Source organism: Hyposmocoma kahamanoa, unplaced genomic scaffold, assembly GCF_003589595.1.
Source record: "Hyposmocoma kahamanoa isolate Upper Pololo Valley unplaced genomic scaffold, ASM358959v1 63, whole genome shotgun sequence".
Classification (NCBI taxonomy): domain Eukaryota; kingdom Metazoa; phylum Arthropoda; class Insecta; order Lepidoptera; family Cosmopterigidae; genus Hyposmocoma; species Hyposmocoma kahamanoa.
Genome location: NW_020653851.1, coordinates 10,599,282 through 10,626,096, shown reverse-complemented (window position 1 = coordinate 10,626,096; position 26,815 = coordinate 10,599,282). Strand labels below are relative to the sequence as shown.

General features: G+C 34.3%; 2 protein-coding genes across 3 annotated transcripts in view; both read right to left on the bottom strand.

Annotated features, from left to right (window-relative positions):
* LOC113230558 overlaps nucleotides 1-12,164 on the bottom strand; it is a 47,570-nt gene extending 35,406 nt beyond the window's left edge. Inside the window, exon 1 of one of the 2 annotated variants that reach the window (XM_026464566.1) lies at nucleotides 11,954-12,164. The gene's annotated coding sequence lies outside the window, so the exon portion shown is untranslated. Of the gene's footprint in view, nucleotides 1-6,886; nucleotides 6,906-11,953 lie in introns of those variants that run through there. The other variant, XM_026464567.1, reaches the window with a different exon arrangement.
* Nucleotides 12,165-20,462: 8,298 nt separating this feature from the next.
* LOC113230351 (vegetative cell wall protein gp1-like) lies at nucleotides 20,463-22,089 on the bottom strand. The gene is made up of 2 exons (XM_026464247.1): nucleotides 21,943-22,089; nucleotides 20,463-21,247 (listed from the first exon to the last, which is right to left on the bottom strand). The coding sequence occupies exons 1-2, from the start codon at nucleotides 21,989-21,991 to the stop codon at nucleotides 20,817-20,819; spliced, it is 480 nt and encodes a 159-aa protein (XP_026320032.1). The 5' UTR covers nucleotides 21,992-22,089; the 3' UTR covers nucleotides 20,463-20,816.
* Nucleotides 22,090-26,815: the final 4,726 nt, after the last annotated feature.

Sequence of the window (26,815 nt, the reverse complement as noted above, 5' to 3'; positions counted from 1 at the left end):
CAATAAAACGGCAATTTCATACTTTAACCCCTAATATTATATATTTTAGTAGCAGTAGGGCTCCGTGTGAAAGAGTTCGTGCAGGGAAGTATTGCCACCTTACTTATGTCCGCCAAGCAGTGATGTCAGCAATACTGTGTTCAAGGGTATGGGTGCTGGTGAAATTACAGGCACATAAGACTTGTCAACTTATGTCTCAGGGTGACGGGCGCAGCAGCGGTGCCACTGTTATGGACAGGGTGTGGCTGACCGTTAGGCGCACGACTTGTTCGTCCGCGTCACTTGATATTATAAAAAAAGTTCATAAAAAACGTTAAGATTGATTTCCCTTTCCAATCTATCACGTGTATATTTTAAAAACATATTTATGAATGTACATACTCATAAAACATATTTTATAAATTTATTCGTAGCAATTAACACGCTAGTTCCAGTAAACAAAAATTTAAAAAGACGTGACATTATTTTTAACGCAAACTTTCAACACCTACCGTATAAATACACTAACAAATGCAATTAAATTGACTACTTTTCGCAAGTTTCTCATAAATTGATTCTATCACATGTGATAGCAATGTGTTGTTCAGCCAGACCAACCATACGCACTCGTAAAACACAAGATGAAAGTGGTGAAATCTAACAAATGCAACGAGAAAATGCCGCCGCTATAAATAATGCACTAGTTTGGGCCCTTTAGACTACCTCACTTGTCCATTACTTGTCCAGCAGGTTATACATTTTGACATGAAATATTTAGAGCACTCCGTGATGTCCGGCCATACAGAAAATTACGAACAGATTAAATTGTTTAGTTAAATCGTCCTTACTTAGAATGGCTAGTGAAATCGCTGTGAAATGTTATTAATTAACCGGAATATGTTCTTACATTGAAGCTGTTATTAATTGAGTTATGCTCTCTTAGATAATACTGCTTCAGCTACTTTCACATTTAAGGCTAGTTTAATTGAAAGCGACGTCCGCTTCGCGGCAATTTACTTACAACTAAACCAGGCATCAATGAATGACGTAACAATAAAAAGAAACCTTATGCTATTAAATGTAACGCTATGTGGTACGTCCGTATATATATATATATATCTACAAAAAAAAACTAATTCTATTCAATTCACTCGTTCGGCAACTATGGTGTCAAAAACAAATACAGACAGACTATATGGCGACGATGGCTTTCTAGAATATAGGCCGTTCTCAAAATCACCTAATTTATATAGAATATCTAAGAAGTAAAACCGATGAATCGTATGAAGACCCATAATTTACGTGTTTATTTTAAACAACAAACATCTCGGTGCCTGTTTTATTATAAAATTTAGCTCAATCTGAGTGTAGCTCTATAAAAAGGCTATAAATGAACTATTTTGGTTTAGGTTACAATATTTCTGAAAAGCAGCGACTTGTTAAACTTATGATGAGTAGTGTTCTTTTTTCATTGGGCTTTAAAAAAATTGGTTTATCTACAGAGTTAACGGTTTAGCTAGACACTTGCACGTGCACACGTCGAATACAAATTTAGTACAGATTACAATCACGTTATCAAATAAAGTATCTGAACAACCGAAGTGTATAAATATGGATCACTTTGATGAGATGTCACTGGCTACCATACTATCGTGTGGTTGAATCTACCGGTGCGCGAGCGCCCCGGTAGCAGCGCCTCAAAGCGACGCGACGTACCGCACTCTAGCGTACTCATTTGGCGTAACATCAAACATCATCATAATTAGAGCACAATAATTTTGGATACTTTCTCCAATCCGACGTTTTGAATTATTCATAAAAATTCACACACACAAGTACATTGTCTTTATACCGATGTCCACAATGTGAGTCTAATTAGTAGTTTTTGTTTCTTTTTGAGAAATTTTTTAAACAATAGCATGCACTACAACCGGAACCACTTAATTGCAATTAATAGAGGCTTCGTTGCGACGAGGAAAAATGTGAAATGTTATATTATAATTATATTGTATAGCTCGTAAACTATGAGCTGTGAGTTTGTGATTATGATCGAAAAGAAATTGTAAATAATGTAAAACTGATAAAGTTTATTAGTAAAGTCTCTTATGTAACACCCCTATTTTACTACAACTTTACAAAATTAAAAGTGAAATTTTTGTACTCACGCACAGATTAGGCTTATATGAGGGCTCTATCGGTTCGTCATGTGGCAAGTATACAGCATGCGGGCTTGCAGCTTACCGCGCACTTGTTACGGATTATGCCTCGTTACTAACAAGACTGTTGATATATCGACCGATAAAGGGAACTTTCTACTTTCGACTGTATTTTAGTTGACAGCATAGATATTGTTCTCAAATATTAATGATGTTTGTGAAATCTTGACACCCTGAATAGAGTGATCGATAAATAATTTGATGTTATCGAGTTGTTTGGTTTCTACGACATCAACAACAACAAATTAGGAAATGAAACTATTTTTTCGAATCTACATCGCGTACTAATATGCTCACGGCTGACCACAGCCATAATCATGGGACCTGTACCTAAAGGGTCCGAAACGTTAGTTGGTTTGAAAAAACAAATATACGCGTTTTAGATCCGAAAAAATCGTTTTTATTTCCTAATTTGTTCTTGATAAAATAAGGTAATTTTGTTACCTTAACATACAATTCACGACAACTTTAATATCAACTAACTGGTACAATAATTAACTGATCGGCTAGCTGCTGTGACCACAGTAGACGATAAAGTAAAAAACTATGGTAAGCTAAAAAAAATCGAAATGTTAGTAACGTGTTGTAAAAATTAATTTAGTTCAGGTTCCGAAAGTGAGAGGAGTGCTAAAAGAGAATTTACAGCAGTTATTTAAGTATTATATTGAATTATTATTTAGAGGGCTATATATTCCAATTATATTACCATTCAACAAACAAGTTTTATCGTAATAAACAATTTAAAAGTTTAATTAATATGTCTTGGATTATTTCATAGGCGACGTTAGAATGCCCAAATTGTTTACAGACGGGTGTAGCCCCGGGCTAGTGAGAAATCAATCAAAACATTGTGGAAAGCTGGCCACACCAAATGCTTGTCCGCGTAACCGCATTCTATTCGGGCTTCGGTCAAAATAACAACGCGTCTACATGCTTAACGTATTTTAAGCTTTGTCTTTTGCATGAAATATAATAAATTTCTACAAATGTACATTTATTGTATAAAGAATCTTATCTAAATTATCACATAAATGGTCACTTTTTCTGAGTCAATCTTGTTTTGTGTGAATTTCAAATTTTTTGAAGATTAACTTAGACCAGTCTTCGTTTGCCATAAGATTATTTTCCATTCTGCAAGCCAGATACTCTTTCGCCTCTGTCCTGCTTAGAGCGTTGTCTCCGTTGTTGTTGAATAGACATTTCATATATGTATTTTGTCATCGTCTTCTTACATAGACCCTTGTGATCCAGTGGAAAACTTCCCTCATCCCACGGAGTTGGTATAAATTGTTTCTGACCAAAAGTCACAGCGGTCGACATGTTTGACTACTGGTAGACGATATATATTAGACATTGTCAGTAATTGAAGTAGTTTTTGTTGTTGTAGTTTATAAAATACTCGGGCGAGATTTGATTTCATTAAAATAAATTTTTCTTCTCCAACTAATCCACGCAAATAGAAAATTAAGAGCGAAAAATAAACATTTTTATCAGTACTTTACAAAAACATTTAGGTAGTTATTTAATTTTTTATATCATAAAATACCATTAATCATATAATTACTACTTTCCTAAAATAGTTATTAATGAAATATTATACTTATTTAGAAAAATTAGTTAATATTCACTTAGAATGATGGTGACATTTGATCTTGTCTAGCTGCGGTACGAGAATTTACATTTTTTATTTCAGTAAGTAATTTATTAATAATACGGTCACTCTAGGACAATTTTTATATTTAAGAATTCGAGTTTTTTATCGTGGAATGTTATTTAATATTCGAGTGCTGTATCGTGTAATAAAATTTAATAATTACAGGATAATATACTTGAACATTTAAATAATAAAAATTGCCACGTTTAGTTTTATTATCACATTAGGTAGTGAACACTAGTCCGAGAATGACCGAATATCAATAGTTAGCCTATAATATAATTCCGCTGCTGGCTACAGACCTCCTCCCGCAATTCACAATGTGCGGAAAATCTGTACAGATTTATGCACATTGTTTTGTTTTGTTAATTGTAAATTTAAAAGTAAAATAATGAATAAATTATAAAACAAATGAATGAGAGGGCTTGGGCTGTAGTTTCCACGCAGGCCCAATGAGGTTTGGAAATTTCACACACATCATTAAATTGCTCACCTTTATTTTTTCATTAATTGTTTTTAATTTATTGTTATTTATATGTTATAAAAACCCATGGTAGACTAATAATTTGACCTACCGTCTCTCAAGCAGAGGACGTGGTTTCGAATCCGGACTCGTACCTCTGAGTTTTTCGGAATTTATGTGCGAAATTTAATTTAAAATTGTGACGAAACCTGCACGTCGAAGAAGGTTCACAACGTATAAATAGGTTCATGATGATTGATGATGATTGATTGTTAATTAAACTGCCATTTTAACCATCCTATGCGATCATTTTCACTTTATTGGATTGTTGTATCCTTTCTGACATAGTCATTAGCCTGCTTTTGGGATCATTTGATTGTCTTATTTTATTGAAGTAGCACGCAAAACATTTACGTTTGATATTCGTATCGTTTATTATTCTTATGAAAGAGTGTTTTATGTTAGTGTTTAAGTTGACAAGTCCCGTGTGTATGTAATTTTACCAGCACCCTTACCCTTCAAAACCAAAACGCAGTAATGCTTACATTTTTGCTTGGCGGCAGAATAGGTGAAGTGGCAGCACCTCTCTGGATGAACTCTTTCAGAAGGAGCTGTACTGTTACAAAATATTATTATACGTCCCGTATCGAGCGGCACCGTTTACGCTTGTTATTTGAATCTGCATCTACTAGTCTCGGATCAAAATATGCGAAGACGATATACGAAAACTTTCATATCTATGGTCTAGGACCGTAGCAGTTTTGTTGCGGAAATATGTTTATACAAAATAAATGATAATTCAGTTTTATTCAAATTCGCAACCAATTAAAAACTATACAAAATCTTTAAAACACAGCCTCTGACACCCTAGAAACTCTCAACAACAAACCCTTAGACTCTCGTTTCAATTTGCAGTACTTCTCTGGATAACTCTGTCACAAGAAGCTCTACTGCTACTAAAAACTATCATTGGCTATATTAAATACAATGAAAGATATGTGTGCCTCCGTAGTAATCATACACGAATGTATTATAGAATATCATAGAAGAAATGTTGTATAAAAAAAATTAACGTAATACAAGCATAAACAAGCTTGACATGTCATAGCCCAGAATCTCTAACCGTGTTTGCTGTGACTCATTTCCCAAGGAAAAGAAAAGCGCAGTGCTACTTCCGACATGAAAACAATACGATCAGATCGCGCACAATGACGAACTGACGACTCCGCAACTAATTCTACGGGAAATAATTAAGATAATTGCAAATCCGATAGTATATCTTTTTGGGTGAACCTCTTTTAATGTATGTTATTTCTTTTGGACTTGTAGTTAGCTTTTTTTCACGAATGATATATATATAATCTTGTTTTGTTTGTTATCCTACTTAAGAAGGTGTAGGTGTAATGTTTTATTTTTGCACTTTATACCAATTTAACTACAGTGTATTCTTATATACTATTAGTCAAACATCACTAGGTATATAGCCATGAAAAATCCGGAATTTTATGTTCATTACCTTAAACTACCATAATCATTGAGATAATGTGGACATTATACAATAATAACAAACTAGTCAAAAATCTGGTGCACTTAGAGCAATTTTCACCGAGGCGGCATGCATGCGTAAGCGCAATTATGCTGGCGACAGTGGAACCGGATAGCCCGCTTCCTATAAACTGTTATTCCTCCCTATAGACTGGTTTATTTGACACAATTTGTACTCTTTTTTCCCTCTCTCGTTTTTATATCTTGTTTACGTTGAGACAGGCTGTTAGTGTAGGTACTCATTATTAATGCAGCGGCAATTAATTAATCAAGATGGACTACACGCTCTCTGTGTAAATTTCCTTATAGGTGAAGTAACATATGACTCATCCAATTTGTCGGCAAAACAATCCCTCAAGTAGAGACTCGAGCAAAAAACCGTACACGATGCACATTACTATCGGCGCGCGGTGATCGATAACTACTAGCTACTGTAAATACTAGTTACTCTTAACAGCTAAGTATTAGTTGGTTAATCATGTGGCAGAGATGGGAGCGGCGAGGGCCTGAGATGGACCTGACACACTGACTCGCTTTCCACTCGTGTGCCGGTCGACAGCGTGAGCGCATCTCACACTGCTTCTAACTGATGTTTTACTCGTTAGTGATAAGCGTCAATTGACCCAACTCGTTCGCCTCTTTAGAATAAAGGAAAGCTACTGGTCTTGATGTGACTGCCTTGAAATTTATTATAGCTGAGCTGCCTTTGAATATATACAACAATTTTAAAGAGAAAAGAAAAAATATATGAAATTTGTTGCTATCGCTTCACACCTCTCAGTCGGATTTGGGATTTTCATAGTAAACTTACAAATTACATTTGTGTAATGTCATCTCGTTAAAGTTGCTTTATTACGTGGCACCTATTGCACCTGTGAATTAGTAGTGGTTTGCACCTGTATATAGCTGCCATTCGTTATAGAAGTCATTCTCATAAAGTGTTTGCTATTGTTACTAGGAATTTTATAAAAACCTTCCAATGGCATTTTTTAATAACTACAGATTTACAGAACAATTTGAATCAGTTACCGATCATCAGAATTTAACGAACTCATCGCAATTTCGTTCAATATAATCACCGACTTGGACATTCGTAATGACACACGTCGCATCTAATTTGAGACTCAACATTTAAATTTCGACGGAAATTAAAACTGGTCAGTTCAATAACGCTTTCTCCATGCACTTTCCGTTATATTCGAGTTTATGAGATAAATATAAAACCTGCACGCTGAAAGAGAGAGTAAGCATTACTAATGTAACCTCTGAAAATAGTGTATGTACTTACGACGTCTATAATATGTGTACAGAATGTCATTTTCGTTGGCATAAAACTGGTCGTTTTTTGATAATCTTACAAAGGTGTACTCAGAACCCTTTCCTGGAACCATTTCTAGAAGCAATCGATTGGGATACAAAATTTAATAAATGTATGCGGAAAGTAAGGAGAAGGTTCTGAATACATCTTTTTTAAGCTTTTATTCTTTGAAATTTCTGAATGTTTAGGTCATATTTGTATCAAAATATAACATATATGAAATTTTATAACTCTCTTATAGACATACAAAAATTATTGACTAACGCACTTTCGTTCGCAGAATCTTTAAACCTCTCTCCTGGAAAACTGTTATTTAGCAGATGTGGCCATATTACACCAAGGTGCGTTATTATAAAAATATATTAAGTAATAGTCGCCCATTTTTGTTTAAATATAACGAAATTTATAAACAAACGTTCCCAAAATTTAAAAAGTCATTACCATGACCATATAGAGCATAAATAGCCTTTTGTATTTATTTATACAACGGTTTAAAAGGTTGTATTACATTGTTTTTGACTATTTTGATATGTTCTTTAGCATATTTCTAAAATTTATATAGTTTAATAATATTTTTCAATCTGGAGCATCCTTTGCTGGAAATGTCCGCATATGAATGATCATAATTATAATATCATGATATATAACATATATCTACAGACTAGTCTTCTTTACACTTTATTAATATTATACGCACAAGGGATAAATTGGATTGTTGCGTTGTTACGTAAAGTAGGATTTCTGAATTCCTGCTCGTTCTTAAGGGCGGCAATTTGTTCCCAGTTTAGTGTAGAGACGCACCTATCAAAATTCGGCGCGTAGTTTCGGCGCTTCCAGTTTCAAACAATCAGAAATTTTATACAATTTTATTTCTGAGGTGTTTTTTTTAAACCGCACCCTTGAGGTAATAAGATCACATCTGCAAAATGACACCTTTTTAGGAGAGAGGTTCAAAATAATTAAGTTCTACGAATTAAATTAGTCGATAACTTTTTTAAGCTTAAATATGTGATTTATAATATTTACATATGCATTATTTACTTAATTTAATTCGAATTAATTTTTGACTTTTATGTGATAAAAGTATTTCAAATCACATGTGGCTTTATTATACTAAAGGTACGAAATAGTGAAAAAGAAGCCGTGGTAGTCTAATTGTTTGACCTACCGCCTCTCACGCAGAGGCCATGGGTTCGAATCCGGGCATTTTATTTGAAAATTTAATCCAGGCATTCCGGAAATTTAATTTGAAATTTACCATGAGCTTTTCCGTGAAGAAAAACATCGTTGAAACCTGCACGTTAAAGAAGGTTCACAACCCTAGAATAACGTGGGAAGTCCCCAACCCGCATTTGGCCAGAGTGGCGAATCATGGCCTAAACCGTCGCCTGAGAGAAAACCCGTGCCCAGCAGTGGGACGTATAAAATGGTTTGATGATGATGATAATGCCGAAATTACGCAGCTTAATTTTCGCTAGGCTTACAAATACAACCTAAGTCAATCGGACTAATTGCTTATAAGATGTACCTACCTCACTTTGTATATAACACCTACAAGTAACCAAAACATTAAGATCGCCTAAAAGGTGTACAGAGGAAATTTAAAGGTTGATAATAATCTTTATATGACAGATGGTGCGTGTGTATGTTTAAAGAACCCTAAAAAATACAAAAACTTCCTGCTAGCCAGTTACCGTTTCCCCGACTTAAATTTAGCAAAATAAGAAATAATTTAAGAAATAAATGTTATAGGTAAATATGTATAGTTAAGAAAGTGACGATTCTGTTTTCACATAAAAGTTTTTTTACACAGTTGTTCAAACCTCAGTGTTTTCTGCTATAATGATAACGAAGTATAATTTACCGTAGACCCTTAGCGGCAATACAATTGGGAATAAAAAAAATCTAAATTCTTTTTGTATTAAAAATTTGAAATTCAAAAATTTGTGATGAATGGTTTCATCGTTTTAGGATTTAAATCGCGTATATTTGATTTTGCAATCATCGTTTTGAGCTCTTTACCCCGTCACTTCCTTTGTTTGAAAACATTTTTTTTTAATAATATACGCGATATTTTAATTAATTGTTAATATTGGAAATGAAACTATTTTTCCGCATTTAAATCGCGTATATTTATTTTTTCAAACAAACCGACGTTTCGGGCCCTTTACAGGTCCCATAGTCACGGTTGACGTTAATATAACAATTAATTATTAACAATTAAGATATAACGTTAATTGTTAACAATTGTTATTTCTGTAGTAAATGTTCTATGTAGCGAGTAAGGTACTCTCTTACTTATGGAATATTTAATCGTACAGGTACCCGTCTCTACATACTACAGTGTCTCCAACGACGAATATTTCCTAGGTGAAGCCTGAGCACTTTTATCTTTTCTTCGACATATATTTAAGCAATTGTTTTATTTTAAACGTTGTATGTTTTGTGTTGAACAATAAAGTCTTTTTATTATTATTTATTTTAATTTTTTTAGATACATAAGAAAATACTATAATTTCGAATGTCGCAAAAAAATTGCAAAACTGCGGAATGAAAAATCATTAGTAGTTTCGTAGAAAACTATATAGAGATACTGTTAAAAGAACGCTTTCCAATTATGCAATACGTTCACAATAGAAAGAACAATAAACCGTATTTTGTATTTAAATTGATACTGCCGAGAATGAAACCAAAAAATAAACTAGAACTTAGAAGCAAATCGCAAAATGAAAGTCAAAACTTTACGCAAATTGACCTTAGTCAAAATTGGACTCGACATAACAAAAATGTCGCATCACCCATTGTGCTCATTGTAATGTTGAATTCAAATACAATTTTAGTGTTATTTACTTCTGCAGCAATATTGCACAAGATGTAAACAATCTGAAGATGGCGTATACCGTGAAGTCTTCTTGCAATACAAAACAATAGAATGAGGGGTTGCAACATTTTGCTTCAGTAAGGTTTTGTAGCTGCCATATCTGTTCGAGATAACGATAAGCGAAAATGACATCCATCATAATTTTTGTAATGAGCATTTTTCAGGTCTGTTGTAAAACTGTTCTAAATGTTACTTGTTATTGATTGTAGTTAGGTTGATAAGATATGTGTAGAAAAATGTGAGTAATGGAAATCTTTTTAACTGACTTCACAAACAGGACTCCTTCATTCGTCTGTATTTTTTGTATGTATGTTACGAGTTTACTTCGATATTTGTGATTCGATTTCGATGATTCTTTTTTTGTTGGAAAGGGGGTACCTTATTAGTGGTCCCATTCAAATTTTTAAGAAAATATTCCACCTCTATGGGGGGTAAATTAGGGAATGAATCCGGTTTATTCAATTTTACCCACTTTCCTTTAACCGATGTCAATAAAACTTGGCACATAGATGTAATTCCATAGAAAATAAAAAGGAAACTTTTGGGGTCTTATTTTTATAATAATGTTATAATTGTGAACAAAGTCAATAAGATAATCAAATACGTAGTTAATTAGCACGAAAACTTTCTGTCGGAATTGTGGATAGCAATTGCAAATCAGAATACATGTTATTAAGTGTAATAGGTAGCTAATGGTTGTACGTACAGTAGATAATATTTATTACAATCTATTTGCTACCATTCACATATTAAGTTTTCAAGAAAACCCCGCTGGTATACCTATAAAACTCGATGTCTGTGACGCTTGACCTACTTTCCACACGAGCGTACTACATGTTCCCACGTGGATCTTAAGTTATTAAAAATAAAGTACAGTTTCCTATGAGAAATAAAATGTTTGAAAAACACAAAAAGCCGTCAGCTGCGTGTGGTAAAAAGCGTTAAGCACATGCAAATGCGTAGTACGTAAAACATTCGCAATATTGAAAGATAAATTTGAACGTAAGTGAAAGTAAAATTATGCAACTTTCTACCACTGAGCAATTGTCGGAGATAAATATGTATTAACCGCTGTTATACTACGTTTTTAATGACCGATGTTTTAATGCAATGGGTTATATTTAATTACTAACTTCAATAAAATTCAATTTTGAGTTAGATAGCGTAGCATAATTTTGAATTGTGGATATGGCTACTAGATATTCCTATTTTCATTTGCACGTGTATCTAGCGATCCTTCCTCGTTTTTTACGGTTAGATTGATAGCCGTAAACATTTTTTCGTTGTTGGCTTTGGATGTTAGCCTGAATGATAGGACTTTTATTGAAGAATTTAAATGGCTATGATTATAATGAAGCCGTATAGGGTAATATATATTATTCTTATGTATTTATCTTCCATTTATCCTTATCCTATTATATAGGGTCCGAGAAAGAAGTCTTCTTCTTTCATTCATCTCCCGCCAACTCGTTGTTCTATTCCTCGTTTATCATTCACACAATCTATCCACCTTTGGTCTTCTGGTTGTCTTCTTCCTTTAAGACATCCGTTACCTAAATGTCCATACCACGATTTCTATTGTATATATTATTTTATAATAATTAATAGAAAATCATTGAAATTATATATAAAGGTGTAGTGGGTTTTGTAAGAGATAAATTACAGATTTTCAAAAAAATTTTTATACGAATGATCATATTAATTATTATGACTTATTAATATTGAAGATTATTTTTTGTTTTGAAATTTTTTCACGTTTTTTCTTCGCGTAATATATAAAAAATACCTACATTACCCTTCGTGAAGATAAAATAACCTAAGATATTTTTTAAGTGATGATATTAAAATTAACCACACACTTAAGCACCAATCACCGGAAATCCACAAAATCCTGTACCTTTTCAGGTGCGATCCGGATAGAAGAAACAGTTTCAGGATAACACAGCAAGCTACCGATCACTGTTCCAGTTTACTTCAGATTGTTCTAAATACACTAAAGCACTTGATCCTTGATGTCTTTATGTCACAGTCTAAGGGATTGTTTTCACTTTCGTTTACGCGCGTGCGCAGTACAGCGGGCGGCACGCGGTTGTCGAGCGCACTGGTCGCGGCCGCCGGCGTCTGCGCCGTTTTATATGCGTGAAAGTTGCGACCGCCTGCATCACAAAGACTATCCCGGATCAGTTTGCCGTGGATTTGGATTTTGAAATCCTTGCTGACGGCATAGCTTCATGTTGTTGTGAGTAAGCTTGAATTTGAGTGGGAGCGCGATGTTGTTTAAGGATGTTATAATGATGAACGTTCGTAATATACTCGATTTCGTCATATTTATATCAAAGAAGAAATAGAGAATCACTTACTTATGTGCGACACAAATGTCATTAAATATATTGAATCTGTAAAAATGATGTATTATTATTCAGATTCGAATAATAACAATACTTTGGTACCTTTTCGAAACTTGACACATCCCAAGTTTTAAATAATTTGATGTCATATATACTGAGTTATTTTAGAAACTTTTGACATAACGTGATAAATTTACCAAAAATAAACTTTTAGGTTTTTTTTGTAATATCTGACACTTTTTATACCTGTATTTGGTAGTTAGGTAGTAAGTTCAAACGCGCAAGCGTCCTCTCCGACGATTCCTGCGTTTTGCACAGTTATTACCGTTTAAACCGATCTAGTTAAATATTTTTCTTTTTGTATGAAAGTAACATCTGATGAGTTGTCAAAAATCATGCAACTTAAGCTGTTGTTTATGATGTTAACAATGGAATACAGTTCCGCGAGGTTGTTAGTACTGTACAAATAACCCTGTATAATGTAACATTTGTCTGTGTGCTTTAAATCTTTGTATTATTTTGTAGGTAGTACGTGTAGTACCACGTAATATCACTTATATGACTATAACAATTTGGCAATGCACCACTCTATCTATATTTTAGTGCATTGTCCGTTAAAACATTATAAATCAAAGAAAGAGAATTCTATTGTCATGGTTATTGAAAGATAGCTTCATTGTTTCAAGACGTTTGCTCCGCATTAGGGTGCAAGTACTGTTACAAATTGTCTCCAATCTTGTTCTTCTTATTACTTGGAGTAGACAAAATCAAAAACGGCACTAAGGCGCTCATTGTGACTAATGTTACGCATTTTGTGACAGTTTACAATTAACCTTTGAATAGTTTTTCAAACTCACAGAATTATATCTTACAATTGCAATAATATCATTAATTAGTTTTAATTAGTGTTTAATTAATAAAGTCCCATAATTTTTTTTATTTTAGTAGTAAATGTTTAGGTTTTTAAATAAATTATTACGTACAAACTATAACTCTACTATGCCAACCTCAATAAAGAAATGCATCATATTTATCATTATAAGAAATTATGCTTTTCATAAGTATATACATATATACTTGTGCTTCTTTTTAATAGGTTGTACTCTAATTAGTTTCAAATTTAAATTATAAAGAATAGAAAAATTATTTATATATCCAATCTTCCATATCCACTTAATTAATTGTGATGCTTTACGAACTCACAATTTCAATAGGAAAGACATCGACGAAATCGGACACGTACAAATTGTACCTACAACATTACTATCGATGCTTTTAGATTTCGTAAGTTTTTAATATACTGAAAATAATAATAATATACGTAGAGATAGTAAGTAGTTAACGAAGTCACCGTTCCGCAAAGCATTGTTAGAGTTAAGTAACACAATAGACGCCAGTCACACATTAGATCACCGTAGACGACAGTGGAAACAGAAAGTAATCGCCAAATCCGCGCACCTTACAATGGGCAATTTATTCGATTTCACTCTTTCCGTCATTTCATATTTCTGGTGCGCGAGCGCTGAACGGTTGCGGGGCTTTGCGTCGACGCGGGCGGTAACTTGCTGCAACCGCCACGGTCATAGATCTCTAATTAATTTTCTCGTACGAGGTATCCGAGTAAAGTTTTTTGTTTTAATATACCTACTTAATTACAGTGAAGTAGTATTTAACACTTATTTATGATTAGAATGGCTCCACTTTTGATTTCTTAGAAACAGCAGAGCATCGACTTTTCATTCAACATCTTTTTGTTTACTACTTTGTTTAAAAACTTTTTAATTAGATCCGAATCATCTATATTGTAAGTCACACACGCGACTTCGATGTCCTTTTGAAAACTGCTTGACTGGTGTAAGTGTAACATCTATTTAGCTTTTACTAATTTTGCAACAAGGTTATTATTATTAGACGCATGTTAATATTCTACACTATTAGCCATCTAAACGAGTAATAATAACATGCTACCAAGTAACAACAACATTGATGTGACACTTAAACTTTCCAACAAAATGGAACAGCACGAATTCGGGTTGCATTAGTCATTGTAGCCCAGATCCGATTTGCATAAGAGGCTTACCATTAGACATTATTGCAACTGCGTCGAAGTAACGCATTCGAAATAAGCGAAAGTCACATTGTGTTCAGAGAGGATCAAACAGGTATGAATAATAATACCGCTTATAATGAATACTCTAGTATGATTGATTAGTGCATTGTGATAGATTGAAGAATCTTAAACGAGGCCGGAAATTGGATTTTTGCAGGTATTCTTAAGATTGATGTTGTTTATTTTATTTTTAAATACATCTCAAACTAACAGTCATGATACGAGTATGTTATTGTTAACACCTAGCAGTTCTTTCATCTTTGTTTAAGTTGCGCAAGTTCAAGTTTGTAATATTTTCTCTGTTTAATCATCTATGGATTATAACTCGATCCCGGGTCATCACGACTGGAATGTAATATTATCCGCCATTGACCCTAAACTAGCATGGCCTGCCTTATTATTGGGTTATGCAACATTCGTCAAAACTGCCATTAGAATGGGTTTGGCGTCGAATACCTCGATTATTCAATGAAGCGGACGCGTTCGGAATGGGGGCGGATCTTGATTATAACATAACTGAATGAGGAAAGTGAGAGTAGGGATTTGTTGACGTCAACGCTTTTGTGACTAAGTGGATGTCCGTGTTTTTGCGCAACCCTTTGAAGTGTCATGCTTGGGTTTTGTAGGTGACATAAGCGGAGACTTGCAAAAGATCGTTACAAAACTTGTTTGTCTATATTGCTTTGGGAGATCACATTTGTGTAGAATGACTACATGGTTTGGGACAAACCATAAGGGACGTCAAAGTGTTATTAGGAGTGGTGTTTATACCTTTGTGTATTATTGCTCTTAGCGATTCTTAGAGGAAGGACATTGTACGTTCTGGCTCAATAGCTTTGCTACGTCTTGCCACTTGAGCCGCTGTGTTCTTTGATCTACTGTGCGTAGTTCAGTGTATATAGATTTGTGATATTCATGTAAAAAGTCCTGGGTTCGTGTCATAACTGCTCAGGGCTAAGACTATTGATATGCTATCGAAGAGTATTCCATAGGAATGGTTTCTTTACTTTTCTCGTTGAGATTGCTTCTGCTGCCAGCTTGATACCCTTATATTTCTCCTTGAATACTGTATTTGTGTGGTGACATCAAGTGTTGTTGAAATTTTTATGTTAAGGTCTTTTGAGAATTTATTTCTATAAGAACAATTACGTATTATCTTTTTAAAGTATGCGTATTAACAGTGTCATGAAGATTTTCTATCATCTCCGCCGCACATCGCACACTGCCTACAACAGCGTGACGAGTCAAAAATATCTTTTGGTTTCGTTGTGCATACAAGCAGAAACTTTCCTGCTGTTGAGTAAAAAATATAAGAAATACGATGAACAACTTCATAATAAATCGAAAGTGCATCAGCTAATGCTAATGTACTTTTGACGATTGATCGTTTGGGTATTTATTCCAAAATAATAATAAAAATATAACCATCACATTTTACTTGTCACGTTTGCCATTTTAAGTTGTGTTAGTGTTGAAATAAATGTAAAATAGTTAAATAGATTTTACAAAGGCAACTACAGACTACAGGTATTTTATGATAGTATTTTTTTTAATCTATATTTAAATACTCTTTTTTGGGGCCTTAACGAATAATTTTTAATCATAAATTTTGGCAGATTATACATTTATAGAATTTTTTTTTAATAATAATAACGCACACTCTCAACATAGCCCCGCACTAGGGATACACATAGACAACCACAAATTATACCTACCCAAACTTACGAGAGAAATAAATGTAGGCCATACAAATACTTCTCCCGGCCCGGGAATCGAACCTCTGCGTGGCAGTCCGTGACAGTCATGGTAACCGTTCGGCCACGGAGGAAGTTTGCTGAACTTGTACGTACCATATTATAAAACCAATTAAAATAGCAAGTGCAGATTCATTTTGTTCTCACGACAATAAACCTAGCAAGTACAAGTTTTCTTTATGCATCCGCGTACAAGTAGAAAATTTCCGAAGTTCAACAAACTTCTTAATTTGCATATTAACTCGCATGTTATTTATTAGTCAAACCTGTTACATATAAAATTTCACTTATATTATATCGTTCATTCAATTCCATGAAGTTGCATTTTCTCATATAAAATGTTATCACTTTCGCTCGTCCAAGAATGCTTGTAAGATACGAAACGATCTCGTCTTTGTGTGCAGATTAGGCTCTACATCATGGCAGAAGGTGTCCCATTGTTTTTGGTGTACTTGTACATGTGAAGTTAAGTGAAATTACTCCAAACCATTGTTTAGTGGTTCCCTAATTTATAGAAGTCACTTGATATTATAAAAAAAAAAGTAGTTGGTTTTAGAGACGCGAATATTGTTAGTTATTTGAACGATTTGTGATTGATTAATATCCATTTTTATATTACTTTGTGAGATTAAACGACAAATCGCACCTTTTGTGTAATATTTTTCAGGAGAAAGATTTAAAGGTATGTATGTATGTTAACGTATGAAATTAGTCGATAACTTTTTTAAGCTTAAATAGGAGAATTATAAAATTTCACATATACACAATTTATTTCATATACCTAGTTCGTATTTTTAAGCGACTTCAAAATAGGAGACGTTCTCACTTCGATTGTATTTTTAGACACGCGATTACTCCGACGTTTGCGAATTTTCCTTGATTCTTTTTTATAATCGGAAAGGGGTTACCTCGGTATTGGTCCTATTGAAATTGTAGACAATATCTCTGTATAAACCTTGGCATATGGAAGTAATTCCACAAACTTTTCTGGTCGGTTTTTTATAAACATGTTATAATTACATTATTATGAGTTGCATTTGTTAAAAGCATTTTTGCTATCTCATGTGGCTTTATATCATTAAGGGCGCGTTCCCATGATGTCGTAACGTTTTATTTATCGTTCGATGACTGTCGTGTCTAGCTTGGTCCCATATCACGACAATCTGTCGTGACTATGTCGTGGACGTTTATTTTATCGTTGAACGACTGTTGTGTCTAGCTGTTCTCACTAGATCGTAACGACAATTTATCAGTTCTCGGAAACCGTCTTATCGTTTGCACGACAGAATAGTTTGAAGTTACTATTATCTGTCGTCACATTTTTATCGTGACGTTCTACTTATCGTCGGACTTACTCTGACTGACGCTTCCTTTATCACGTCGTGAACGACAGTTAATCGCGTTTTACTATATGTGAACACCTTCATTTAATTATACAAGCTACGGCACTTTAAACCGCACGACTATCTGTCGTCACGACATAATGGAAACGTGCCCTAAGGGTACGAAGAGATTAGAAAGATTAGAAATTATTCACCTATTAAAAAATCTCCTATAAAATCTATGTACCTATTCCTAAAGTATAGTTTGTATAAGTAATTCTTATTATCCTTTGCGACTGGATGCCAGGCAGACAATACATGTAGGTATATATGCGTGGTAGCGAAAGTTGTTTCAAATATTTTTTTTTTCATAATACTAAGTGACGGGACGAATAAGTCGTGCGCCTGGTGGTAAGCGATAAGCCTATCCATAGCAGTTGCAGTGCCACTCGGAACTACAAATCGTAAATATCTCAGGCGCATTGCCACTGCGCCCGTCACTCTGAGACATAAGTTGACAATGTCCCATGTGCCTCTAGTTTCACCAGCACCCTTCTAAACTGGAACGCAATAATGCTCACATTATTCCTTGGCGACAGAAATAGGTAAGGTGGTAGTACTTCCCTGGACTCTTTCACGAGGAGCTCTACTGCTACTATCATGCCTCTTCTACCCGCTAGCAAATTTATTTTAATTGTTCTACGAAATGTTAGTGCTATTAAGTACAATAAGCGGAGCAACAGTTATACCAACTCTAATGAACGTAAGCGAAGTTCAAGGCGCGTATATTATGACTACTTACATAACATTTGAATGCAGCGGCGCCCGCGCAGATGAAAGTCGTATAAATCATGTATGTTGGAAAGCTTGGAAAAGTGCTCACGCATACATTTGGGTATTAATTAATGTTTGCACCGAGGTACATTTATTTTACTATCAATGACAACGCTTATTTGAAAAAACATTTTATGTGTTTTTTTATTAACTTATTGTAAGCTAATAACTGGTCTGACGGCGAAAGAAAACCATGTTTAGGAAACCAACATGGCGGGCGGAAAGAATCACAAAATTAATATAAGATTTTTGAAGACTACATAACACGTTGAATGTAAGTGCATAAGTTTAACCTCATAACGTTATGGCTCAATACAGTACAATAGTAGGTACAGATAGTAAGCGACACGCCTGTCCATAGCAGTTGCAGTGATGTGAGGCGTACTGCAACTGCGTTCGTCACCCTGAGATATAAGTTACCAAATCCCATGTGCCTGTAATTTCAACAGCTCCCTTACCTTTCAAAACCGGAACGCAATAATGCTCACATTACTGTTTGAGGGCAGAAGTAGGTAAGGTGGCAGTCACAGACCACTTGTGGCAGTAGTTCCCAAGGTGCACTCTTTCACAAGAAGTTCTACTGCTACTAAAACATATTTCCAACGAGGTCATATCGAGGTGATAATCTAATATAATGTAATAGTAATATGTAATGTGACAAACAAATACACCACCTGGTCACAAACCAGGAAATTCTCTGCTGTATGAGTACCAGAGCAAAATAATTCACTCTGGAGCCAGACCATCACCCAGAAATTTTGAAAAGTTCATTTTCCAAATTGGTCGGGAATGGAACCCGGGAGCAAGAGCTCCAGGCTGCCCACAGTGCTAACTGTTGGCACACCGAGGTCGTCTTCATCGTGTAGGCTACTTATATGGAATACAATTGTATGTAGATACTTACAACCTTTTTACAGTAACTTAGAATAATTAAATAATTTCATTACGTAAGAACTTTCATCTCCTTACTTAATCTAGATTATCGTAAAACATATTTATTTAAGGCGGATGTGTCATTATATTTTTCAAGTCATGGAAATGTGGTCGTATTGTGCAATAGCTCGCGTTTGTCCCCATTGCCAATTCCTTGGATGATTCAGACGATTGTGAAAGTTTTTTTTTAATGAAACTTGCCTATTATTTCTACCAAAACTTCAAAAGATCACATTTTGAAGACCTCACACGAGCTAATTACAAATAATTAAAATTTCTAATAGAAATGTTTCGCGGTTGATATAGTTGACTTTTACAAATAATTTTTGTAAATAATACTTATTTATTTTACTTTGACAAAGTAAAATAAATAAGTATTATTTACAAAATAGATATATTTTCTTAATTAAAATTTTTCTTAACAGTTCTTGCATAAGCAGAATAGTCCTTGAATTAAGTTGTAACTGGGCAAATGGAAAACTATGTTTCTTTTAGAGTATAAAAGTTATCCTATATTAAATTTGATCCATGCGGTAAACATTAGGTAGTGTTTAATAATAATTGTACGTATACAGCCTAATTAGGCTGATATTGACAAATAAGTTTATACTGCTATAAAAAATCAAAGTGGGTACAGTAAGCGAAACTGATAAAATAATTATTACATAACTTTCTAAAGAACAACGCCCTAAACACCATGCTCCGTACAATTAACACATTATAATGTGTATACAGGCGGCCATCACTTATAGAATAGAGCAAGAGACGCTGCGCCGACGCCGCCGACGCCACTTTCACTCACTGAAATAGGCGCGATTGTTTACGTGCTAATGCGCCTTTTATGTCCTCTCTAGATGTATCCGCCTGATGTGAAGGCCGTTGACTGTAATTCCAACCAAACCCAACGCAGTATAACCACACCTTAACATTGAGATCATTATATAACCACAGGTTATTTAAAAGAAAGCAAAATAACAGGAAACTGATGTCTAAAGAAATTAATTAACTGTTCCAGTTCAGTTAAGCTTGAAGTTTTACGAGTAAGTATAAACATTAAACAGTTTTCTAAATTCACTAATTTATTTCGTAATACATAATGATATGACATGCACTTAAGAAGATGTAATCTTATTTATAATTTCACTTTCTTGTCATTAACAAAATTGGTCATATTATGAAACATTTGAGTCTGACATTTAAGTATCTATAATATGGTTTTACATCATATTTGTATAAATAAACAGTTAAGTCTTTTCAGTTCGTACCGAAGCATGTATTCGTACTTGTTAGCTAAACTAATGTATATTGATAGTACATTACAGTTTTTAAAAAGCTTTTTAAAGGCTTTCAGCTTTAAAGTAACAATAATTCCAGCATTTTCTATATGAAGATAACCTCATATAAACCATATTCATTAACATGAAATATGATAAACAGTAGGTGTTCATGGCAAATAATTCTAGGTGCTTTTACCCTGCTTTACAGCCTGGCTGTAACTGTAAGGTCTAATAGGACTAGCTTTTCCCTGACTGTCATAGAAGTTAATAAGCTGTTTAACGCTACCAGGTCCTGGAGTTGTAATAGGATTGTTGACTGGCGCCGGATTCACAGGTTTCGGTGTAATTGGAGTTGGAATCGAAACAGGCTTGGCAGGCGGAGCTGCCGGTTTCAAAGGGGCAGGTGTTGGGTTTTGTGGTGTCTGTGGGACTAGTGGCTTTGGAGAGATTATTGTTGATGGTTTTTGGTTCACTGGTTGCTCTGGCACTGGTTTCACCGTTATCGGGATTGGTGCAGGAGCAGCGGGTTTATTAGGTGGCGCAGCCCCACCACTCTCCATATTGATGAATGCGAGGTTGGCATTTTTGTCCAGAGGTGTATAGACCTTGCGACCTGGAATGGACAATGTATAAGTTGTTTTAGTTAGAGTAAGTTACGTAACATAGAAAGGTAAGTAGGTAGTTACTTAAATAAATTCTACGTGATACTTTGGGGATTTCAATTTAAACTCTGTTTTACAATGTCAGTTTGTAACTCATGACAATTGTGTAGGTTCTTAGAGATCCTTGTGTTTTATTTTTTGCTTTTTTACAGCAATATCAACTTTAACCACACCTACTGAATTAACAAGCATTTCCAGACATCTAAAGGTATATTTATTATTATGGTTTCTAACTAAAACATTTTAATTCATAAATCAATTGAGATAAAATATGATTTATACACAAGGTATGAATAAGACGTGAAGGTTTTTCTAAAATTAGATACAGCTATAACTCAAAGTTACTGCAAAAGAAAGTTACGACCAAATTATAGCTGCAAGTGATATTACGTTCAATAAATACTTTAACTTATAAATACCTACGATATAACCGTAAGTTACGAGTAATATACCAGTAAGTATCTAAGTATAATTTGCTTTCATAGATTATTTAATCTTTGAAATATCTTGACAAATTAATTAAAACATAGGTACAACACAGTCAATAAACTCAAACATACGTAGGGTAATTATGACTACCTTATAATATAATTATATTAGGTAATCGCAAAGACAAAGAACTTGAAATTTTACAAAAGATACTTACCACATTCAGCATAACAAAAAACTAAAAACAAAATAAAACTGGCCTTCATTATGTTTTTTTTCCTCTGAGCAATATGACTAGACGGCACTTTGCTGTGAAACTTATTTAACTACTGACGATTTTCTCGCCTTGTGTGGAACCAGGGTCAAATAAAACATTGCGTTGATAAAATATAGCTTGTCCAATGCCTATATACAACACTCCACATATATTATGATCGCGTTTTTATGATATTGATATAGCCAATATTGAACGTGACGTTTGGCAACCTGTAACGCTCCGACCTTTGCCCGAGATGACCTCATCACCAATAACTCAGCCGACCTCAGATTAAACCATTATTTTAACCGATGTTGTAGGTAGGATTTATTTTGTTATTTTTCTTGGTTATCGTATAGTAATTATCGAATGTTTCTTGGAATTTTGTTATTTATTGTCGTTTAAGAAGGTTATGAGATCTGTCCGAATGAAATCACGGGGAAATAATATATTTTGTATTTGAAAATTCTGAGAACGACAAAAAGCATATATCTACTATTGTTTATGTATATATTATTATTTACGTTAATAAAAAGTAACTTAGGTAGGTGCGTACTTATTAAAAAAAGTCTATATTTATTTTATTTATTTAATCGTTTATTGTATAGGAAAATCACAAATCACATTTAACAAAAGGAAAGCATAATCAAAAGGTTCTGCTTATTTCTAAAATAAATTTCTTGTTGCAGACCTAAATTACAATAAATACAATAACGGGTTTACATGTATAACAAAACAATAATTATGTAAAACAAAAACAATATCGACAATAGGTATTAAATTATTATAAACTACATAACACAAACTTTGTATTAGTCAAATGATATTACTAGTCCTTTTATGAACAGTACTTAACGTAGTACACCACACAAAAATGACAGTACTTTTCTTGCCGTACTGTTTATATTGATTCAATATAAAATGTTCAATGTATGTAAATCATTGAATTTTGTCAGTACGTTATTGATACTTCTCTATGTAAAAACAGTAGGCGGCAATTACACAGAAATCACTTGAACATCGCATGCTGAAGTCCGTGCAGTAAATAGAACCAAACACAAAAATGTCAGTACTTTCTTACCGTAGTACTTACATTGATTCAATATGAAATGTTCAATGATTTGATGATTTACATAATCATTGAATTTTATCAGTACGTTGTTGATATTTCTTTGTGGAAAAACAGTAGGAGTTGGATATCGCACTGTAAAGCCCATAGTTGGTTTTTTTAAAGATCCATATAGCGAAACGGGGTACCCCGTACAATCATATTTTGTTAATTAATTTTACGTTAAACGCTGTTACTGTCCATGAAAAGTCTAGTATACTATAGATGTTTAACAAAATGTTTCGATCTATAATGATCTCCATAATCTTATAATGTATCATCAGTTGAATGGATATAAGACGTATGCGCTATTTATTACCTTACTTTTTTCAAAAAACTATACCAATAATATAACATACGTAACGTAGCTACTTGCCACGTATCTAAAGACACTTTTATGATAATATTTTTCTATTGAATATTTCAGCTACTTAAACAGTGAGCTTGGTAGTTAAATTATCTGCATCCGGACATGCAAATGCAATAAGTGGGACGGACCTCGTCATTCGTTAGTTCTACTCTATTTTGCTGTACAAATAGTCTTTGAATACTTCATATTAGATGTGTATTTGGGGTTTCTTTAGCTACAATATGTTTTGTGTTGTTTAAATGTTTTATAGGTATTATTATGTTTTGTATGTGGATTTTATATGCCTCTTACCTTCTTTTTGGTTGTTACGTAAGGCTCTTGTGTACACTTTAGGCTTTACATTTCATGATTTAAATGCTGCGATTGCTAAGTCATTGTTGCAAGTACCTAACAAAAAATCGTTCAGAATATTCAAAAATTATTACTGTAAAATAGGGATACTTCATTTAGGGCTAGAGATAAAAATGACCTGAATTAATTTTAGTTCCTCCAGGAAAGCACTGCCACGATGTGAGCATTACTGCGTTCCGGTTTGGAAGAGTAACGATGCTGATGAGACTACAGGGACATGGGACTTATAAACTTATGTCTCAGGTTGACGAGTGCAGTGCACTGCAACTGTTATGGATAGGCGTATCGCTTACCACCAGGCGCACGACTTGTTCGTCCTGTCGCTTGGTATAATATACATAAAAAAATGAATTCGACAAATCATTTAAATATTATAATGGTCATTTTACATTTTTTCTTTTCTCTAATCTTGATTACTACATCAACTTACACGTTTCCACTGCTGGACGTAAGCTTCCCCCAGAGCACGCAAATTTTCCCGGTCCTGTGCCACCTGCATCTCAGGCCGCCCCTCGATATTGCCGCAGGGCGTCCTACCCTACGTTTACCTTGACATAGGCCTTCAGACTTCCTGCAGACATGTCTAGGCCACTGCCACTTAAGCCTATTGATTTGATGCAAGCTATGTCGGACACTTTAGTTCTCTGACCATATAACTTCATTAGGAATTCAGTCTATGCATAGCTTGTTCTATCGAACGTTGAGCGAATTTCAATTTGTGGATGAGGTTTTGTTAATGTCCACGTCTCGGCTCCGTAAGACTTAACTGGTAGAACGCAATATTTGAATGCCTTTGTTTTTAGATTTTGTGGGATTGACGACCTCTATTTTGATTAAATATGTTTCATTATTACTGACCGTATACCGTATGCTTTGCTTTACAGTAAATTTCAGCAGCCAGATCCCATTTGACAGTCAAAGGTCTTCGGAAGATTCGCTCCACGACAGCAATCAAATAAACTGAGTATTTATTCTACAAGCAAGTAAACCGTGATTAGAAGTATTCATGCAATTAAGCATCTCCGTTCGTCTGTCATAGCTGAACAGTGAACACCACACGAGCATTCGTCCGTCCGTCATTCCGCACATACTGACATGAAACCACCCGACTGCTTAATTTAATGCTAACGGAATTGAAACACGTATTTTTATGTAGTTAACACGTTAAATTTAAAACTTCATAACCTCAACTCTGGCTGAATTATAATCTAAAGACTCACTCAAGCCTCACTCACCTTGTGAAATTTGACTCCTCACCTATTTTTTAGGAAGTTGTGTATAACTACCCAAATAGTCCGAAAATGAATTAATTAAAAAGCTCCTTGTTGTTCGTCGAAGGAAGTACTACCATCACAGCCGTTAATGCCGCCAAGCAGTAATATGAGCATTATTGCGTTCCGGTTGTCTTGGGTACGTATGCTGCTGAAACTACAGACACATGGGACTTGTCAACTTTATGTCTCAGAGTGATGGGCGCAATGCTCCTCAGATCTTTGTGATTTAACTCTGGAACTGTTGGATGGACGGATGGATTGTTGTTGTTGCTTAACAAAAGATGCCATAACCACTATTTCATTGAATTATACACTACAAAAATTGAGACTACAGCCCTCAAAGGTGTTTGTGTAAACTAACTCCTCATTCGAGTTTTAGGACGGTATATGTGAATACCCTCCCTATACCCAATAATCCAATTGTAAATACCAGGAGATCATGAGTAAACAGCTAGATGAAAAATACAGCAATAACGTTTGCATTTCTTTAATACCTTTGTTCGACAAATCTGAAAGTTGTTATGAGACAAAATATACCTAAATCGAATTTTTGAAAATAATATAATCTTAATTTAAAAACGGCTCATAAAGGCGCTCAATTGCAATTAAAAATGTTTATTTATACAATATACATTTAACATATGACACAACGTACAATGTTAGCACCATTAACCATAAGTTATTGCGAACTGTTATTTGTACGGTGCTGTCCACGGTCGAGTCACTGCGGTGATGCTGCAGTATGGGTGATGCATAATACATAGAGTAAAATACGATTTTCCCGCGGTGCGCCCACGCAACTGCATTGCTGCTGTGCACTCGGCTGGCACCATCGTGTGATAATGTCTCCTTTCAGGGACTTTCTTTTATTTATGTGATGCGGAGACATTTTCGAGGTAGTAACAGATTTATTTCACGCAGGTTAGTGCCACGGCGTTGAAGAGATCGAAATGACGTAACTGCATCGACAATAGCATTGTTCGAGATTAAAATTAGGGATATTGTTGTAACAGCTATTATAGAGTAGGTTTTCCTCTTGTGGGCTTTTCTAGTTATGATTGACAACCTAAACGTGATCTTAGTGATGAATTTTGTTTAGGACTTTGATTTCACGATGAGGCCTTTTATCGCCTATCTGCTGTGGGATAAACAAGAATTCTTAATGCGCATTATAATTGTAGAGTAGAAAGAGTTATGTTATGTTATAAACCTACATATGAAATGAAATGAAATGAGGTTTATTTGCATTGAATAGGATTTTTGGGAATTTCTTACATAATACCTACCTATTTACATACGCAATTTCTTAAACGCCGTTACTTATTTCAGTTTCTAAATTTTTTTTAATTCATAATATTGGTTGTATCTAATATTATGATGTTTTAATTGCGATATTCATTTTTTATGAAAATAGTTCGTTATAAATTATTAATAGAAAGATTTCTTTGAATAAAGATTATATAAAGAAAAATTCCTTCGATCTCACAGGACACGAAGTCAGTGCCATACCAGGCGAACACTCTACCAACTGAGCAACAGAACGAGTCAGCTAACCACACGAATTTTTCTATGCAAACGCATAGTGTTCGTTACAAATGTTTGTTCTTGGTTTTTAACGGATTTTTTTATTATAATTTAGTTACGGGAAAGGGTCAATAAATTGCTGTAAATAACTACGACGTAGCAACATAATAACTTTTGTAGAAACTAAATTAAACTAAATTTGGTAAT

What these genes read in the sequence shown, in the direction of transcription:
- LOC113230351 (XM_026464247.1), bottom strand. Translation starts at nt 21,991, where the DNA reads ATGAAGGCCAGTTTTATTTTGTTTTTAGTTTTTTGTTATGCTGAATGT. An exon ending in TTTTTGTTATGCTGAATGTG is followed by an intron (nt 21,248 to 21,942) that starts GTAAGTATCTTT and finishes TGTCCATTCCAG; the next exon opens with GTCGCAAGGTCTATACACCT.